Source organism: Salvia hispanica, chromosome 4, assembly GCF_029641045.1.
Source record: "Salvia hispanica isolate PSC_SH4W2 chromosome 4, Shi_PSC_v1, whole genome shotgun sequence".
NCBI classification, from domain to species: Eukaryota; Viridiplantae; Streptophyta; class Magnoliopsida; order Lamiales; family Lamiaceae; genus Salvia; species Salvia hispanica.
This window is the reverse complement of record NC_142695.1, coordinates 31,478,235-31,499,238: the sequence shown is the minus strand read 5'-3', so window position 1 is coordinate 31,499,238 and position 21,004 is coordinate 31,478,235. Positions and strand designations below refer to the sequence as shown.

The 21,004-nt window shown below is 36.5% G+C and overlaps 1 protein-coding gene, 1 long non-coding RNA gene and 1 pseudogene across 4 annotated transcripts; 2 read left to right on the top strand and 1 right to left on the bottom strand.

The window, feature by feature from the left end:
* Positions 1-328: 328 nt before the first annotated feature.
* Positions 329-2,349, top strand: LOC148928449 (uncharacterized). Of its 2 annotated transcripts, none has more exons than XR_016128914.1 (3): positions 329-550; positions 1,721-2,096; positions 2,211-2,349. It is a non-coding gene; the product is annotated as an uncharacterized LOC148928449 (long non-coding RNA). The 2 variants fall into 2 exon arrangements; XR_016128913.1 differs by having other exon boundaries at positions 1,718-2,096.
* Positions 2,350-4,268: 1,919 nt separating this feature from the next.
* Positions 4,269-6,626, bottom strand: LOC125195741 (uncharacterized). 2 transcript variants are annotated; one of them, XM_048093931.2, is made up of 2 exons: positions 6,326-6,626; positions 4,269-6,128 (listed from the first exon to the last, which is right to left on the bottom strand). In XM_048093931.2, the coding sequence occupies exon 2, from the start codon at positions 5,724-5,726 to the stop codon at positions 4,551-4,553; it is 1,176 nt and encodes a 391-aa protein (XP_047949888.1). In that variant the 5' UTR covers positions 5,727-6,128; positions 6,326-6,626; the 3' UTR covers positions 4,269-4,550. The 2 variants fall into 2 exon arrangements, with proteins under 2 accessions (XP_047949888.1, XP_047949889.1); XM_048093932.2 differs by having other exon boundaries at positions 6,419-6,626.
* A 4,500-nt stretch (positions 6,627-11,126) lies between these two features.
* LOC148928448 (protein FAR1-RELATED SEQUENCE 5-like) lies at positions 11,127-12,957 on the top strand (annotated as a pseudogene).
* The last annotated feature ends 8,047 nt before the right edge of the window (positions 12,958-21,004 follow it).

Here is a 21,004-nt window from a genome sequence, read left to right as displayed (position 1 = left end):
ATTCAATTACTCCTACTTTATTCCATTATCTACTTTATTCTCTATTTATCTCTTTTATTTATTTTTCTATTTTATTCTACTTTTATTTAATTTATTCAATACAATTTATTAATATCGGTGTCCAAAACTTTTTTACTAATTCAATTGGGATTGAGGGCGTTAAAGTATTAATAAATGAATAAATAAAACCGGAAATGGGCTCGCGAATTGTGAAAAGGGGATGGGAAATAAGATACACGTGTCAGGGCATGATTATGGCATAAATAAAAATTAGGGAAAAACGATCACGTGTCGGTGAGATGAGTCGTATATTAAAATAAGTCTTTTAACTCAAACCCAACCAAACGCAATCACCCTCTTTTTCTCTCTTGCGGCTGTGTGCATGTTATTGTTAATATACTCCTGTGGCTTGAAAAGCGAATAGTTGTGGCCGGATTAAGAGCCTTCTCTCCACTCAAAATTAAGGTCATGGACTGGTGGCAAAAAATCATCTTTCCTGTACGGCGTGCTTGGTTTGCCGTCTCCGCCCGCCTCAAATCCCCAAAACATGGTCTAAATCCCCCCTCTCTTCTATCTCTCTGTATTACTCCATAATTTTAAATATGTTTTTGCAACAAAATTACTATTATTAGTTAATTATAAAGCTACTCTGGAGCTGCAATTTCATTATTCACAGTGATTGTAGGAGCCATTTTGATATTTTTCCCTTTTCTGGTAGGAGCGATTTTCTACTTCTGATTGTATTATTCGAATTTCCGTTGTGTAAGGAGGGGAGGGTTTCATTGTTTTTTAGGTATACTGCTTTTTGCAATATACTACTCCCTACATACGGTAGAAATATGTCATTTATGGTTGAGGGCGATTTCTTTATGCGTGAAATGAAATATGGCCTATTTCTATGGAAATGACCGATTGATATTTTTATATGAAGAAATTACACATGATTTATATTTTACTTGGCAAATTTGGGTGATATTCCCCTTTTCCTTCTCTATGGAATTTTATCCTCGTTGTTGTTCAAGGATATAGTAGTCTTTTGATTTGAGTAATCTCGCGTGCAAAATACCAAAATGGAATCCATGGGGGTGTAGCGTAGCATCTACGAGACTGAGACTTTCTCAAAATGATGTGAGCCTTATCTTTGCTTCACTTACTATACCATAGGAAGATTCCTTGCTGCATTCACTAATAAAGGAGCTCTGCTCTGTCTTTTTACTTGTTTCTTTAATTACCATTGGATGCCTTAGCCAAAACTCTGTTTCCGAATCTAGACTTTGGCGTTTCCGACCCTAACCGACTCTTGCTAATTGGGTGTATAGATTCCGATGCGACATTTCGTTTAAGAGGAAGCTGATGGAACAAGCACTAAGTAGAGGTGTTGTTTGTCAACAAACATTAATATGGGAAGGAGAATTAGATCGAAGGAGGATGATATTGTTTATAGCTATTTGGTCAAATGGGTCATTAGAATGTAGTATGAAAAAGGATAGCTTCTTGATTTGGATCCACTTGCGGCAGATTAGTGCATCCACTAGTTAGTTCCACTAAAGAAAACATTAGATGAGATGACAAGAACTAAACCAATTTTGTCTTTCCTTTTCTCTCTCTTCTTGGCTTTTGTTTTCTGTTATTTTCTTGTGGTTTTGTCGGATTTATGTTGTTTATTAACTCGTTGATCTAGAATTTGACTGATTTGAATCAGGGTTTGGTGTTTTAGTAGGCAGGTTATGGAAACACCCAAAGCATCAGATTCTTTGTGGATGAGATAGATGCCTTTGGGCATCTTTTCTCTTTTCCTAGTTTGCAACCCAACAAACCTCTTCTCCGATGTGGTATGGGTTTGCAACCCAACAAACCTCTTCACTCTATTCTCCGATGTGGTATTGTAACCAACAAACTCGCATCAGGAACGCAGTCAACACGAACATGGGTCGTTCCAGCCTAGCCCACCTTGGCTCTGATACCATTTGTTAGGATCATCACGGGTCGTTCCAGCCTAGCCCACCTGGGCTATGATACCATTTGTTTGGACCGTCGATTGCACATTAGATTGATTTTGTCCGCTTTGGGTCAAGCCTGTATTAATTTGTTTTTGGGTAATGACCTCAAACTAATTGGGGTTGACCAACACTTATGAACTGCTTCCAACTTCCCTTTGTTATGGTATAGGTTTGTAACCCAACAAACTGATGATGCCATTTCTTGTGTAGGTGCGGGGCTGTTGAAACTTCACGACGACATTCAGACTTGCGGGTATGAGGATGTGCAGATCATGTGGGAGATGCTGAAGAAGACGGAGACGGAGGTGATGTCAGACCACAGCAAGCGCAAGAGGAGGAACTTCTCTTGGAAAGCCGCGCCGTCGTTGTCGATGAATCAGAGTTAATAATAGAAAGCAAAGCAGGCAGCTGCTCTTACAAATAATGATGGTATCATCCTCATCCCTTCTACAGAAAAATGTGCATTTACTTCACATTCACTTTTGGATTGTAATGACTTCATTATTGCAGTGAGAGTCATTTGTAAATATGGCAATCCTACAAGGAATTTTCGGTGAAAAAATTCTCTCATAGTAAAAGATAGTACTAGTTGGACTGGACTTCAAATACCATGTGGAAAATCAATAGCCATATTAATTTATCAAAATTAGTGGGGTGAATTAAAAAAATGAAACTCAAAATTTGCTAATGTTACTATCTCTCTTTCTCACCTGCAAACATGGGCAATGGCAAAATCCAGTAGAGAGGCGCAATTACCTTAAATTAGGGTTGACAATTCACGAAACGATATGAAAATGAGCACACATGAAACTGTGTGTAAAGATAATGGTTTTGGGTTCTTATTAGATCGATTCAATGAGAACATGTTGATTTTAAGTTGGGTTCGGAAAATATTAAAATATAATATTAATAGTTTAATTATTTTATAACATACTCCCTCGTCCCATTAAATATGACACATTTGTTTTTCGACATGTGATTTTATATAGTACTCCCTCCGTCCCGCTTTAACAGTCTCATTGACTTTTTTGCCCTTTTTTTGTAAAAATGATAAAAAATAGTTAAAGTGGAGAAATGGTAAAGTAAGAGAGAGAATAATATAGAGAAGAGTCTTATCTACCTTATTGTCTCTTTTACTTTACCATTTCTCGACTTTAACTATTTTTTATCATTTTTATAAAAAGATGGCAGAAAAGTCAATGGGACTGCTAAAGCGGGACGGAGGGAGTATTGTTTTGTGAGTTAATAAATAAAGTTTTTTCGAAAAAGTCTGCTAGTGACCCTCTTTAATTTCTATTCGAACAGATTGAATATCTTTTATAAGGAATCAGAGGAATATGCGACGATTTTTTCCAGGAAAAGAAAATAAAGTAAGAGAGAAGAAAAAGTAGAAATGATGTTTCCATTTTTAAAAACATTTTATTTTAATGGGACAATCCAAAATGAAAAATATTTCATTTTTAGTGGAACAAAGGAAGTATATTTTTATTTAGATTTAAATTGTGATAAAATTTTAATCATGTTATATATAATGTTTTATTTGTGTAATACTTATTAGATATTATCGTGTAATATCATCAACTCTCGACGATGTAGTATCGGGTTCGGGTCGTTATCGTGTTGTGTCAACTTGAATTGTATTGTTTGCAGTAAGTTGAAATCTTGTGATATGACACGAAAACTTTAACACCCACGAAGTTAATGAATTGAATTTGGATCAAGCCTTATTGTGTTCTTATCGGTTTGGTCTAATAAGTAGCCAATGATATCATATTGAGTTTGGATTAGCCCTTATCGGATTGGTTTGATTTCGTGTTTGAATTCGGAATAGGCCTTATTGCATTGGTTCGATATCGGGTTGACTTGATAACGACCCAAACCTGATATCGAACCCACCCATACTATTTATCAATTGTACTACCTCAAATGATATCAATCAAGTTTAGCAAATGATAAAGACAGTTCTAGTACATAATCACTAACAACAATTCACAAGAAGGAATATTCCATGGTTGGTAAATCTCAAACTTACCTCCAAATAATAAAATGATCCCCAACAAGGAAGTAACAATAAAAATAGCAGTATCTCTGTTATTGTTGGCAACTCAAAGTCTCAAATACACAGGGAAACTGGATCTATGATAAAGTACCATTATCAATCAAGGTAAGCATTTACAATCCTACCCCAAATTAAGTAAACTGTCAAATGAATATTACCCTAAAATGCAATGCCAAAAACACTTCATTACAGCAGAGAATGGAAGCAAGTGGTTAAACTGTATTGTTAATATTAAGATCCCAACCAATATTTGATGGTACAAACACATGACTATTGCATCATGCAAGCAACCCCACCTCTGTTTCCACTGAACTACACAAATTATTCCTGCAAAACTGTTATCCCACTGTAAATTACAACAAAAAAATTGAACTTAATTATACAACAGCCCCAGATTCTTGCATTCAGCTTATCACAGTGGTTGCTGATGGTGGCTTCAAAGGCCATCAATTCACTCAACTATAAATCAACCAACAAATGTGACCTCTCTGCTATTCATCAAATGCATTTGTACATATTTTCTCCAGCAACAACGGCCAGTCTTCCCCGAGTTTTCTAGGATTCAGCTCCATCGCAACCCTGAAGTCCTGTACCGAAATAGGGCATTCACTTCTTTTTTCTTGATGTCCCGGTTTTAAACCGTTGATATGCTTCATATGTTTGTTAGTTTTTTTCTTCGTTGACTCATGCCCCGATCTTGAACCTACAAGCTCGATGCATGACCGGATCAATCCTTTCATGTATGCGTCTAAACCATGGTTCAGTATGTTGGCAGAATCAACGGACACCTCTTCGAGACCCTGTATCAGAGCAATCTTCCCCATTCGTTCCCTTAATGTTAGACTATCCAACAAAGCACTGTTTTTATACGACCCAATACATCTACTGCTACTCGACAGAGGCAGAGCTCTGTGCGCCCTACCAACATTAACCGGACAAAACGGAACCCCAAGGGGAGCTCGAAGTGGACTTCTGGTAGAAGCCTCTTTCCCATCGTCTCTGACAACCAACTCGGTTTGGTCTTTGCTACATGAAGGAGCTGAAACATCCGAAGATCTCCTAACAATGGACATTTTGGCAACATTTGGAGCAAAGATCTCATTTTCGCTCCCTGAATGCAGTGGCCTCCCTATGTCAGGTGGATTCGAATCCCCGTTCTCCAACACCAAACTAGCCTTCCCATTAGGTCCAAGTGCACTACGACGATCACCAGTCTTCCGGTCACGAATACCAGTCCTGGCCTTCCGAGGCGAGAGAGGTAGCAGCAGCATATCACCACCTCCATTCAATAAACCGGGAGAACCAGAAGCTTGAGCTACATTGGCGTGGGACCCGTTTGGCAGGAAACCATCAGCAGATGCATCCTTGCCGCCAAGTTGTGCTCCATCTCTCGAAACACCACCACCCTTCTGATTGGCTGGCGGTGGCGTCTTTGCACTACAAGCATTTCTCAGTATCGAACGGATGAACTGATTGTGAAGTGGAATATTCTCCCGGCTAATAATTCTAACACAAAGCTTATTGAACTCAACCTTACTCAGTTTCAAACTCAAGAACCTATGAAGGAAATAGAAATATTGCTTTGACCCCTCCGGCCCAAGTTTCTTCACTAACTGAGCTTTCAATTCAGCAAGATTGATCCGCGAATGGTGATGTGGCGGTTGCATCTCCGTAGTCTCACTCTCTATACACTAAAACCCCATATAACTGAAAAGCACACACTTGCACACAACCCTACAGCCCCTTCAATGAGTTAGGGTTTTCTGCTGCTACATCTCCAAAAACCCGAATTCGAAACATCCAATCACTCTGAAAACAACCCTAAAACTGTCAAAGCAGTGGATCATCTCCAAGACTTCAACTTTACACACTACTGCAATTTGAGGGTTGACTGAGATCCCAAACTTCCAATTAAAAATGAGTCTCCCTCCAAAACCCCAAATTCAAGATAATTCTCAAATTCTTCAACACCAACCACAAAATTCACTGCAAACAAACCCTTTATTGAACCAGACTCCAGAATCCAGATACCTCCATGTAACTCTAACTAAACCACCAACAAATTCTACCTGTATTAAACAAATTCAACAATAACCAAAATGCCACTCCCTCAATGAAAGATTCAAGCTTGAATTCTGAACTTTAAGCTCAGATTTTACGCTCAAAATTCAATCTTGAAACCAAAGAAATTTAATCAACTAAGCATAAAAATTCAAACTTCCACAAAAAATTGAGTTCAGACCAGCAAGAAAACAAATGGGCTGACCTTATTGAAGCTCCCCAAATTCAGATTCAACACAAAATATCAATCACTTCCAGCCTTAATTCACTTCAATCTTTTTTCTGTTAAACTACTTACTCTGAAACCCATGAAGCTCCTCCCAACATTGCTTCAATTTCTTGTTTCGCATTCCCCAATTCACTCTCTTCAAATTTATTGCAGAATGATTCGGAATCAGAAAATTGAGAAGACCCCTTTTCTTTGTTTTCCTCTCTGATCGCTCTCTTCTTCGATACTCCCTTTCTCTCTCTTCGCTCTCTTTCGATTTCTGTCTCTATGAAAAGTAAAAATGTTTTTTGTGTAATTTTGTGCAGAGGTACAAACATTGATGCATAGGATACTACAGTTGGGTGTTGTACATTGCGCTGAAAATATTGTATTTCGATTTGGCTGGAGGAATAACAGTTTGGCATTATAAACTTCTTCTTTTAGAAGGTTTAGGTGCCACGCGGATAGAGATGCGTAAATTCTACGCGCCTTATCATTGGTTAGTTTTGAGTGACGTGCTCTTATATTCTTGCGCGCGAGAAGAGACTACAGTAAAATGCGGGTGGGAAATAATAACTCATTTGGGTTGTTATATTTCTACCTATTAACCATGGGTGTAAGCATTATATTTTTCACATAAAATTTGAGAGGGAAGAACTAAGTTCATTGTGTTGTGTTCATCTTACAGGATTTGGTGCCAATTTTAAAAGAAAGCTGAAAAAGAAAAAATCCTCATCTAACGGAATTCATTTCTAAAATTAACCCCTAAATTTTTTAATATATATTTTTTTATCTTATCAAAGTTCTTTGGGAGAGGATCCTTTGTTGCGATTGAAACACAACAAAAGATACTATGATTGAAATACGATATTGTTTGTGAATTGTGAATCTTCGAAACTTTATCAAATAAAAAATGCTAATATGGTTATTTAAATAAACTTTTTATCTCTTCCCAAATACTTTTTTCTCACACGCTTGCTTGCTGATAACTTTCATGTATATATTTTTTTGCTTATGAATGTATTTCTTCGGATTCATTTTTTTTTTTTTAATTTCTAAAGCTTTGTGCGATGTATTGATTTCCTTTATCAATGTAATTTCAATTTTGTTGGTTATTGATTTGCCATAAACTCTCTTCGTCCCGTAGAAATAGGTCATTTGGTATTGACACATTTTTAAATGCATAATTGGTAAAGTAAGAGAGAATGAGAAAAAATAGTTGAAATTGTATAGTAGATAGTGGGACCCATAAATAATATAGTACTCCCTCCGTCCCAGAGAAGTTGACACACTTTCCTTTTTAGTTTGTCCCACAAAAGATGTCACATTTCCCTTTTTGAAAAAAGTTCTCTCTCACATGAATATAAAAATTATATTTTCTCTCTCCATTTAACATACAAAACAAAACCTCCTAAAATCCCGTGCCATTTTCAAAGTATGCCAACTTCTCTGGGACGGAGGGAGTAGTAAAAGAGAAGGAGAAACAGGTTGCCATAAATGACTATAGACTATTTGCATGGGACGGACGAAAAATGATACTCCCTCCGTCCCTGAAAATTTGTCACCTATTTCCATTTTCGTCTGTCCCTAAAAATTTGTCACCTTTCACTTTTACCATTTTTGGTAGTGGACCCTATATTCCACTAACTCATTCACACTCACATTTTATTATAAAACTAATATATAAAAGTAGGACTCACACCCCACTAACCTTTTCAACCCACTTTCTATTAAATTTCTTAAAATCCATGCCGGGTCAAATAGTGACAAATTATGGGGAACGGAGGGAGTATATAGCATATTTCTATGGGACGGAGGGAGTATTAAAAGGAATGAACTTGTTGATACCTTTTCCAACATTTATTTCCTAGAGAAAAAGTGAGAAGGTTAGAAGAGTTAGAATTTTATGTTGAAATTAAAGTAGTAGAAATGAACCTCACATATTATTATTGATGTTCTATCTGCATAAAATTTTCTCTTTGCATATCATCTTATATCTTTATATTTGAGTGGCTTTCAACATTGTCTTACGATGAATTTGTGCTCAAATTCTGATTTCAAGCCTAGAATCGATATGGAATTTGATAGTTTAGATGATGCTTGGATGTTTTGGTTTCAATATGGAGGGTGGATATGTTCACTGCTCAAAAACCGTCAGTTCTAAACTAGTACCGGCGGTTCACAGTTCAAAAAAAGCATGAACCTGAACATGCCCGGCATGGAATTTGACAGTTCCGGTTCATGGCCCAAAACCGCCAATTCCGACGATGGTTCTAACCGTTGGTTTTCGCCTATTCCAGTTCGAAACCAGCGGTTTATTGTTTTTCTAAAAATATATGCATTGGATTGTTCTCTTTTATAGCTACACATTCTTGGATGTGTTTCTCTTTCTTTCAATGTGAAATAAAAGTCATTATTTATAACTAATGATAAATCTCCATCATTCTTTGTCTATATTAGTACTCTATCTCCTACTTTCATTATTATAATTTAACAACAAATATTATTCATTGAGTATTATTCATTATTTCTTTATCATTATCGGTTCGTTTATGTGTATAAATTTATGTATATGTTAACTAATAAATACTATTATACCCCATCTATCCGCGAATAGGAGTCCCGTTTTTCCATTTTTGTCCGTCCGCAAATAGGAGTTCTGATTCACTTTTACCGTAAATGGTAATAGGGTCTCACATTCCGCTAACTTATTCCACTCACATTTCATTTAAAACTAATATATAAAAGTGAGACTCATATTCCACTAACTTTTTTCCACCCACATTTCTTAACATTTTTTAAAACTCATGCCACTAAGAAATGAGATTCCTAATGACAGACGAATTGAGATTCCTAATGACAGACGAATGGAATAAACATTAAGAGAATAATTATTATACAAATTGTATGAATCTATCAATCAGTAACAGCTAGGGAGGGGCTTAAGCCCTTCCCAAAAAATATTTTTCATTTATCTCAATGGTAAATTTTTTGAATTTTTTTTCAAAAAATAGTGTTTTTGAAGGCTAAATCGAGTGAGATTAATGTAATAAGGGGCTGAAGTCGCTCAATTGAATCTGAGAAATTAAAAGTTGCATACATGAATTGAGAGATAAATGTTTGTTACTGCTGTTTGGGGAAGATAGTATCAATAACTTGTTATAAAGTATTTTTTTTCAATACACAAATCATATTTTACTCAACAATTGTTTATTCATAATAGAAATCAACGAGTTCCATCCTAAAACTAATTGGTTATAGAAGGAGTGGCCCACGAGATTTATTACTAGTTTCATGTTTCTCTTGACACCGATATGGGATAGTTATATGTTAGTATTTTTTAGTTTCAAGCCAACACCCTCAAACCCTTCAAGGTGAACCTTGGAGGGGTTGGACATTTTTTTTTATCGTTTGGATGATTGGTCCAATTTTTTTTTCCGATCGGTTGGGCTATTGGCCCGGATTTTAAGCCCAGATATATTGCTGAGTCAGTCATTTTTTCGGTTTCAACCCACATATACTGTTGGGGTTTGTTAATTTTAGCCCACAATTGGAGACTCGTTCTGATACCATGAGAGAATCCATGGGTTTCATAGTAAAACCAATTGGTTATAGGAGGAGTGGCCCATGATATTTATATACTAGTTTCATGTTTCTATTGACACCAATGTGGAGTATTTTTTAGTTTCAATTGCCAACACTTATCCATCAAGAATATATTCAAATAATAATTTTATTTATATAAATTATACTACACTGTTGAAACAATAATTATCATACAAAAACATACTAGTAGTCTACTACTAATATATAAATATATATAAATTATATTATATCGCTATACAAATCGTATTTTCTTTAATCGTCTGTTTTTATCATTATTATACAAATTATATTAATTGTTATTTTTTTCAAATTCAATTATTTGGACACGGCCACGTGCTGTAAATATACAAATTATGTACAACATGCAACATTCGAATTTAATTAACTATTCCAGTTGATGCTATTATTATCTAGAAATTTGTCTTCAAAAAAATATTATGAAAAGAATAAATATAAAAATAGTGAATAATAAAATGTAAAAAATAAAGAAAAGTCGAAGACATAAGAAAGTTTTATATTCCACATTAGAAAAAGAATGAAAGATCTAAACTTGTAGTTATAAAGGAAAATACCTTAACATACTTTGTCACACATTTAAAGTGAAACATAAAACATTCAAGAATGTCTCTATAAAAGAGAAACAACCAAGAATGGTTCTCATAATTCATAGGTCCCACAAATAAATATGGGCTATTATGAAATTCTTGCATTTATTTATTTATGAAAATTGATTTTTAAATATAAAATTTAATTTTTATAAATAATAAATAACTTTTTTATTATATTTGAAACGTCGCAGGTTCTGATTTTGCATTTCATTGAACCTGAACCGGCCCGTGGTAACCGCGAACTGGTGGTAGATTCTGAGCCGTCTCGCTGGTTCCTGTTCCGGTTCTGAACCGGTGGTTAACCGACGGTTCAGTTCAGTTTGGGCATGTCTAATGGAGGGAAAGTTGAGTTGGAAAACATTATTTTAACAAAAAACTAGTCAGATTACATTATACAAATATGTTTGATGTAAGGAAGATGTGCGTAAAGAAGACAAAATGGATTCTTTGATGCTCAATCCTCGACTTGAGACTCAAAAAAATTGCAAAGCAAGATTGAGGGTAACCTATGTGAATGGTATATATATAGTAAATGAGTTTAACAAAGAGCATAATCATCCCCCCGTCTTCCTGAGACAGTACATATGTTATCTTCTCAACGTCGCATTATAGAAGTTCAAGCACATGAGATTGATTTAGCAGACGATGTTAGCTCAATCAGAAATCATCTTTTCATTTGATGACTAGACAAGCCGGGGAAGAGATGAGATTGATCACACTATCTTAGACACTACGAATTATCTTCGATTTAACAGACAAAGAATCATGGTATATGACGAAGTTGGTTGTCTAACGACATACTTTCAAGACCAGTTGTCTAAAAATCTATCATTTTATCATGCAAACCAAATGGATATGGATGAGCAAATAACTAATGTTTTTTTGGGAAGATGCAAGAATGTTGATTGATTATGAATATTTTGGTGATGTTGTGTCATTGGATACCACATATTGTACAAATCGTGATAATAGACCACTCATTGTATTCTCGGGTTTCAATCATCATAGAAGAGATGTGATTTTTGGTCACTGTTGTATGATGAAACAACGTCATATAAGTGGTTGTTTGAAACTTTTTTGGAGGCACACAAACACAAAAGGCCTTTCACTATCTTCACCGACCAGGATCAAGCTATGGCGAAAGCTTTGCACGAGGTAATGCCAGAAACATTTCACAAGATATGCACTTTGTATTTAATGCAAAATGGAATAAAAAATTCAGGAAACCTTATGAAGGAAGGATCGTGTTTCTTGACATATTTTAAGAAATGTATGTATGGATTTGAGGAAGCTTGGAGCCACTTATTGACACAATTTAATCCTCAAGACAACACATAGTTGAAGCACATATATAGCGTGAAGGCAAAATGGATATGATATATAAAATAGGGGTGGCAAATCGTGCGTGTTGTGTCGTTATCGTATCGACACGATAACGACACGACACGATAACAACAAACACGAACATGACCCGTTAAGAAAATCTAAAGACGAACACGACCCGCTATCCTCAGACACGAACACGACACAAACCCATTAACGACACGAACCACTTCGGGTCAAAAAGACACGATAACAACACGTATATGGCACGACACAATAACGACACTATATTAATATTATTTCTTAACGTGTAACACGAACGCGACACTATACTAGTACTAAGTGCTCCATTAGACTAAACCTAATTTAAATGTTAAAATAAATACAACAATAATAATATATTAATATTATTTTTTAACGTGTAACACGAACACGACATGAAATTTTCGTGTCGTTATAGTGTCGACACAATAAGGACACGAACCCAATAAGCTTTAACACATACCCATTAATTTCGTGCAGATTCGTGTCGTGTTATCGTGTCATGCCAAAAATTGTCAGTCCTAATATAAAAGCCTTCACGTTGGATATGAGAATCACACAACATAGTGAGAGTGTTAATTCTAGTATAAATAATTGTACGATGCCAAAATTAAACATTTCTCAAATTTTCAAGAATTTTGCGCGGGTTGTGTAGGAAAAACGGCATAGTGAACTAAAGTGTGATTTGAGGCATGCCGAAAGTTACCCAGATTGAGGTTAGAGAGCTCTCCTATGTTACAACAACTTTCTAAGATTTATACTCCATTAGTTTTTTATCTATTTCAGAATGAGTTTGTCTTGTTTGTGGCGGCATACGTAAAGCATAAAGATGAAACATGGTTATTATTTGAATATGTTATAGGACTAATTGATCATGATGGAGGATGGAGGATGAAGGGTGACCTATAATCCCAACACAAAGATGATTCGTGTAGTTGTCGAAGGTTTGAGATGATTAGATTAATATGTTTTCATTCTGTGAAAGTGTTTGATGTGTTAGACATGAAGTTGATTCCAAAGAATTACCATATTCTAAGAGGTGGACAATAGTAGCTAGAACTGGTGTAGTACATGACTATATAGACAATGAAGTTGAAGAAGATTCTAAATTACAAAGTACTGAGCGGTATCGGAGACTATGTCAAATGCTAATAAGGTTGGCTAATAAAGCTTCAGTTCATCAATCCACTTTCTCCTGGTGAAAGAAACAAAGTATGATCTATACAAAAAGGTAATGGAAATGCGTTCAACAGAAGAAACCAAGATAATATTAACAATGTGAGTATCTCTTCAATGGTCTCATCTATGATAGCATCAAAAGGATTAAAAAAAGAATAATTGTGCAAAATGTTCAAAACGATTGAAGAGTTGGGTAAAACTTCAGCCAAAACGAAGAAAACAAACCATAAAGTACAAATATGTACACAAATTATACATTTATATATTTGGAAACTAAGTTAGTTAAATATACATTTTAATATAAATGTAGGATGCTGGAGCACGAGGTACGTTGCGTGTTTCTTGTCCGACAATTCCAGCACCTCATGCGTGCCCCGAGAGGATTACAAATCATTTGAATTTACTGAATTATTGTTGGTACAACTATTTGTAGTACAAAGTTTTTGGTGCAATTAGTTGCGATTTATCTTTACGTGTTTTTTGTTTTGTGTAGGTACCACTAGATCAAACTCTATATTATGTCAATAGAACATATTTCAATGGAACAGTGGGCTCAACTCCGAGATGGTTCTAATTTTTTTTCTCTATATTAATTGTTTTGCCCCTCTTTGAAATGTATATTTTCATCTTAGCATGAACCACTTTTGTTGATTCAACACTAAACACTTCTAGTTCAAGATTTAATAACTTTTGTGTATTTGGTTTACATGTCTTGCAACACTATACAGAGCCATGGAGGCACATCTAGTGTTAATTATCAGTATCGAGGTCTATCTATGTTGCGAACTTGTTTTTCTTATTACTTGATCCGGTCAAGTCCCCTACTAGAGAACCCATGAGAATTCAACAGATTTCCCCTACTTTAACCTTCTTAGTAAGAAGCCTTGGACTTGTTTTGTAACATCCTTGACCTAATATAAATATGATTTTACTATGATAATTAATATATTTAGAGAAAGTAATTAAAAAAAGTTATTTTCTTATATAATAAAGAATATAGTGATTCAAATACATATAGTGAAATGCCAATATAAATATTTATATTTGTGTTTTTGTATTAATAATATTGTGTATGTGTAAAATAGTAAACTAGTGATTAAAGAAGTTAATTTTTATAAGTGATACATATGTACACGTGCATGCGAATATATAAGATAAATTTTACACATACACAATATTATTAATACAAAAACACAAATATAAATATTTATATTGGCATTTCACTTTATGTATTTGAATATAACTATCTTCTTTATTATATAAGAAAATAACTTTTTTTTAATTACTTTTCTCTATATATGTTAATTATCATAATCTAATGATATTCATATTAGGTCAGGGATGTTACAATTCTTCCTTCCTTTAAGAATTTTGTCCGCAAAATTCTTTATTCAATATCTCATGTATCACCATGTAAACACATAAAAATAATTTTACTATTCAAGTTCTCGAACACTATTGTTTAGTATAATTATCAAAAGAACACCTAACTAATTAAAAGCTCAGGTTAATATCTCAACACAAATAGTACACTAGACTTTTTGTCAATACATTTAGAATTTCAGACATCATTTACAAATCGAAACACTTTACACCATGCCTAAGTGAAATTATATAAATGTTTATATTTGTGTTTTTGTATTAATAATATTGTGTATGTGTAAGATAGTAAACTAGTGATTAAAGAAGTTAATTTTTATAAGTGATACATATGCACATGTGCATGTGAATATATAAGATAAAGTAGTACATGTATGTATATAGTGTAAGTTAGATTCTTGGATATATACGTGTAGTTGTAGGATGCCACTATTTTATTTATGTATTTAAGTAAATGCATATCTTATAGGAAATGAATATAGTTTATCCAATTTAATATAATTAGAAGTTAGACTACATGTGAAAATTCTAGCTATAGTGAGACACCCTAATGTCCTATAAAGTTAGCCTAGTTGTTGATTCAACAAAGCTACTTAATCCGCAATATATATATATATAGAGGGATGTATTCATATCAAAACGCTAAGTATGAGTAAAACTTAAAACACTTGCAGTCCATTGGATCGTGTGATCTAACGGTCAGATTAATGCCACGTGTCATCTAATAATGTAGATTTTTAGCCTAATAATGTACATATGATAATAATGTAACATTTTAGTCTAATAATGTACATTTCCATTCTAATAATGTACCTCGGCGAATAATGTACATTTTTAGTATAATAATGTAGCTTAGCACAGCCATCCAATCTAAGGATCCAAGGGCTGTGATTTGTGCTGTGTTTTACACTGAGATGCTGTTATGACCCTAACATACCCCTATATATATATATATATATAGAGAGAGAGAGAGAGAGGGATGTATTCAAATCCTTTTCATATCTTTTGTCTTTTTTCCTTCTTAATCCTAGCCCCACGATTTTGTCATCTGAGGGTTAGATTAATGCCACGTGTCATTTAATAATGCACATTTTCATTCTAATAATGCACAGCGGCTAATAATGCAACATTATAGACTAATAATGCACATTTTCATTCTAATAATGCACAACGGCTAATAATGCAATATTATAGACTAATAATGCATTGATCACAACCATCCAATTCAAGGATCCAAGGGCTGAGATTAAGAAGGAAATAGGACACTTAGGGTGCAAAGGAGCCTAACGCACCCCTATATATATATATATATATACCACCGTTCATTGTCAAAGGGGAAGGCACGTTCAATCCATACGGAAATGAAACTGTTATGATAATATTTCTGATTATATGTGTTGGTTAAAGGATATGTTTGATATTTGTGTAATGGAGAATTAAAGGGAGTATCTGCTTATTATCAATATATATGTCAAAGAGGGTTGGGGTGTAACATGTTTATTTATATTTCAATAAATAAACCCTTATATTATATTATTTATTCTCATAATTAGGTATATAAGTGGACGTGGTATTTATTGTATACATGGACAAGCTGATTGTATAAAGGCATGCATGCTTGAAGCATCTTTTATTATACAAACCCTAGCACGATTCACTAATTTAACCTTCTTAGTAAAACGTGCATGTGGGCGTTATCTCTTATACGTGCATGAGCTGACTGTATAAGGCCATGTACGCTCAAAGCATCTTTTAGTATACAAACCCTAGTAGATTGAGTGTCTCCGAACCACTTAGGTCTATGACGAATATTCTTCCACGTCGTGATATGCTTGAATGGTTTGTGCGTCATCGTTTGCTAGGCCAACATGCCCCCCCGTCATGATGTCGGCTTCACTTGTGCTGCTACCGGCCGTCCTCATTTCCTCGAGATAAAATCCCTGAAACTTTTGGATTTCTTCGCTTGTCATTCCAAACGCATTATGGAACATACTTACGTTGCGTTCTCTAGTTCCTTCCGGTCGTTTGGTGTTGTAGGTGGTGACGATGCACTTCCAAAAGCTCCTCCCGTTTTGATTAGTGTCGGTGATGAAATCTCCCGACACCTAAACATATGCCAAGAATAATTTGTTCATCTTCGTCGGGGTGTACGAAGTGCGAACGTTGAACTCCCCGTGATGCATGTCGGGGGTATTATCCTCCAAAAGTAGGGCAACGGTTGCCTCGGGCTGCATTTAGGCGTCCACACAAATTGCCCCTCGACGGCATTTTGCATTTCTACCGGGTAAGATTGATAGCCACCTGGAATGCTCAAGCCTTGGGTAGGAGGATCTTCTGGTGACGGGGTAGATGTCGGACTACCGAACCATTGATTCCAACCGTCGGTGGTGTCTGAAGATTGTTGATCGGACATGTTAACAAACTATTGATTGAAAAGAGTGTAGGAAAATTTAAGAGAGAAGAGTTGTTTGGTATGATTTTTTGGAATGGAATGGGAGGTGTTTATAGATGAGTAATTGTGAATTTTATGGTAAAAAAATGATAAAATAAATTATGAGTATGGAAAAACGGATATAATTTTTTGGGAAGTGGGATACTTCCTCCGTCCACGGAAAATAGGACACATTGTGAATGACAAGGGTTTTAATGTGGAATTGGTAAAAGAGAGAAGGGAAAAATGTAAGAGAGAAGGGAAAAACGTAAGAGAGAAGTAGTGTCAATGGAGTGTGGGGTCCATATTATTAGTAAGAGAGAAGAGAAAAAGTAAAAGAGAAGTAGTGTTAGTGGAATGTGGGGTCCTTATTCTTAGTAAGAGATAAGGGAAAAAAGTAAGAGAGAAGTTGTTCAAAACTTTCCTTTTTTAATCGTGCTCTATTTTTCATGGACAACCAAAAATGACAAATGTGCTCTATGTTCCGTGGACGGAGGGAGTATCCAAAAGCTCTTCCCGTTTTGATTAGTGTTGGTGATGAGATCTCCCGACACCTAAACATAGGCCTATGATACGCTCAGATTTTGCACTGTTTTAAGGCCATTATATGGTCCGTTTTTTATGTCAAAGTCACTCTACACCTCCATTATTTGCATATTTTTTCTATTTTGGTATTTTGACGTGTTTTGTGAGAAATGTGCATAAATGAGTCGAAAAAGGGAGCCAAAACGCCAAGTTTGGGAATCTGGAGTCAGACGGCGACCGGCGATCGCCGCAGATGTGTGCGGCGACCGCCGGTGCCTGGCGGGCAGATCAATGCAGCGGCCCGCCTCAGAAAAATGTGCTTGGAAGAGAAGTCTCGTCCGGCGACCGCCGGAAGATGTGCGGCGGTCCGCCGCCGAGGGAACAGACTCAACGCGGCGACCGCTGGCCAAGGTGCGGCAGCTCGCCGGAGAAAGGCGGCGAATCCGAGAAGCCCTAGATTTGCGCCCAGTTTTATCATATTTTGGAGATTTTTTTCCTTCTACAACAAGGCATGGCTTTTCACTATAAATAAGGCCTCAAGCTTCATCAAAAAGAGAGAACTTCTAATTGCAAAATACTTCATAGAGATCAAGGCCTAGAGTACTTCATTGGTGCAAAGAGTTGGAGAAGGATTTCAAGAACATCAAGGACGACAAGGATTCAACCCACGGGTTTTATTTGCTTTAGTTTTATGTTCAAATTGTCTTCCCTTCAATCTACGTTTTTAGCTTATTCAATTATGTGTAACTAAACTCATAGAATTCTAGGGATGTGTTAGTAACGACTTTGGTTATATAAATTCCTTTTTCTATTTAATATCCGTTTTGTTTTTACTTTGTTTCTTCCCTAAGTAGTTTTGATGCTGCATGCTTGAGTGACACAATCATGTATGATTTAATATAACTTGCTTCATAACTGTGACAGAGTTCTAGCGAGTTAGATTCACTTAGTAGACACTACAGTTAGCTTCCCTTAAAACGGCACTGTTAATTGAGAGTGAGGACTTTTCAAGGGTCTTAGGAGCTTTTTGGAGTTACGTGTTAGGATTGACAACCCTAATCTTGTAATCAACGTTTGTTTCACATGAGCATAAGCTAGGTGACTCGTCCTTTCAAAGTATAAACTGTGCTAGGTTATTGTAGTTGGAATTTTGTATAACCATAACTGTGAACACACATCCCTGGGATTCTTTATCTCTGTTGTCTTCCTCTTGATTTATCTGCTTTTAGTTGATCTATGCTCTTATTGTTTTCTTTAGTTTTTCAAAAGTTTTCAAAACCCAATTGTTTTTTCAGATAGTATTTGAGTCTTAGTAGAGGGTAGACACTTTGTGTTCGTCTTCCCCGTGTTCGATATCCGGTACTAACCTTTAGCTATACTATATATACTCTGTATGCTTGCAGGTTTATTTAGTGCTAATAAAAAGTGCATCAAGTTTTTGGCGCCGTTGCCGGGGAAGACAATTCACTTTGGAGTGATATCTTCAAACGGATAATTTTGCTATGGACTTTAATTTCTTTCAGTTTTTAATTTTAGTTTTTAATTCGTTTTTGTTTTTGGTTCTTGCAGGTTTTGTATGCGAACGCGCTCTTGGAAGGACAACCTAGAACCACTCGATTTAGAACTTGAGAGAACTCGTAGGAAAATAAGAAGTGAAAAAGGATCAGGAACAATGGGTGACCGAACGGACATCGAGAAACTGCAGGAAATGGTGAAGCTACTGATGGATGAGAGAGATGCGGAAAGGGCGGCCCGAGAGGCTCTGGAAAAGAAGAATCAGGAGATACAACCGTGATGAACATGTTCAATCATGGGAATATGATTACCTTTCCCGAAGGACCTCGTATTGACGCTAATAATTTCGAGTTACGCATGCCCCTTATTCAAAGGGTCGAGCAAACTCCTTTTGCAGGTAGGGCTACAGAGGATGCTAACCGCCATCTCTCCAAATTTGTGGAGATCGCAAACACTCTCAAACTGAACGGTGTCGACGACGATGCCATAAGGGTAAGACTCTTCCCCTTTTCATTAACTGATTCTGCTAAAGAGTGGTTTGAATGTATGCCCAGAGAAAAGGTCTCCACATGGAAAGACATTGTAGCTGCCTTCCTCGATAAGTATTATCCGCCGGGAATAATTTTGAAGCTCAAAAGCGAGATCTTCCAATTCATCCAAGGCCAGGACGAAAGTGCCCTAACCATGGTTTCACCGTGGACCACCAGGTAGGGATTCTCTATAATGGGTTTAACGAGAAAATTTGTGCTATGCTTGATTCAGGTACAAATGGAGGGTTCTTAAGGAAGTCAGGTGAGGAAGCCATGGCAGTGATAGAAGAATTCGCCACCAACAGCAGGGGGTGGTCGAAAGAAAGGCATAGCCTAAAAAGGATAGCTGCAGTTGAAGAAGCCGAGGAAAGCTCCTTTGCAAAGGATTTGGCCGAGCTTCGAGTTAGGGTGGACCAAATGGATTCATCAAGGAAGGAGGACCCGATTCCACCAACCTCCATTATTGCAGTCTCTAAGCCTGAAACTCCTACCCCGACAGTGGAAGAAATCAACTACATGCAAGGAGGCGGCCCCAATAGAAATTACAACAACAACTATCGCCCTAACCAGGGGGGCGGTAATTTCAATAATTATAATGGAAACCGACCTCACCCTAATCTCTATTATTCTAACAATAATTACTTGCAACCCCCCGCAGGATTTAATGTTAGCAAGGGAGGAGTAGTTGAGACACTCAAGAAGGAGGAAAAGTATGAACAAGGGATCACAAGGATCTTGGAGGTAATCGCGCAAGACAGGAAGGTTAATGACACCAAGATCAGAGTGGTTGAAGCTAGGATAAACAACCTCGAGCAGGGAATGAACACGATCTCAACAGCCATAGCCAATATCAACACACAAATGGAGCAAATTCAAAAGAAAGTGGATGAGGATAGGGCAAAGGTAGCCGCACTAGTGGACGACGTCAACAAAAAGTGGGTGGCAAAGAAGAAAACTGGGGACTGCCAAGACGCCGGCGGACCGCTGGACTCTACGTGGCGGGCCGCCACCGAGAAGGCAGAAGCGCCCGCCCAGCAGGGACTCGTGCGGCACAATGGGATTGTGCTACCTTTCCAGCCAAAGAGGAAGTTTAAGCTCGAAGAGCAGTTCAAACATTTTTTGAACATGTTTTGTAAAGTTCATACTAACATTCCTCTAGTTGAATCGCTGTAGGAAATACGTAAATATGCGAAGCTACTAACGGAGGCAGTGATGAGAAAGAGAAAGCCGACAAAATCCGACCTTAAGCTACCACATCATTATAGCGAGATCATCCAAAAGGAGAAGGCAGTGAAGCAGAGAGATCCGGGCCAATTCATTATCCGATGCCGGATTGGAGAGGGAAAGGTTGACATGCCCTATGCGATCTAGGATCTTCCATCAATCTCATGCTGCTGAAGTACTACGAAAAGCTCAACATTGGGCCACTCAAAACTTCAGACGTAACACTCAGGTTGGCCGATAACTCGACCATAAAAACTTTTGGTATGATTGAGGATGTCTTAGTGAAAATAGATGATTTCATTTTTCCCGCCGA

Coding starts and splice junctions, on each gene's coding strand:
- LOC125195741 (XM_048093931.2), bottom strand. CDS start 5,726: ATGCAACCGCCACATCACCATTCGCGGATCAATCTTGCTGAATTGAAA.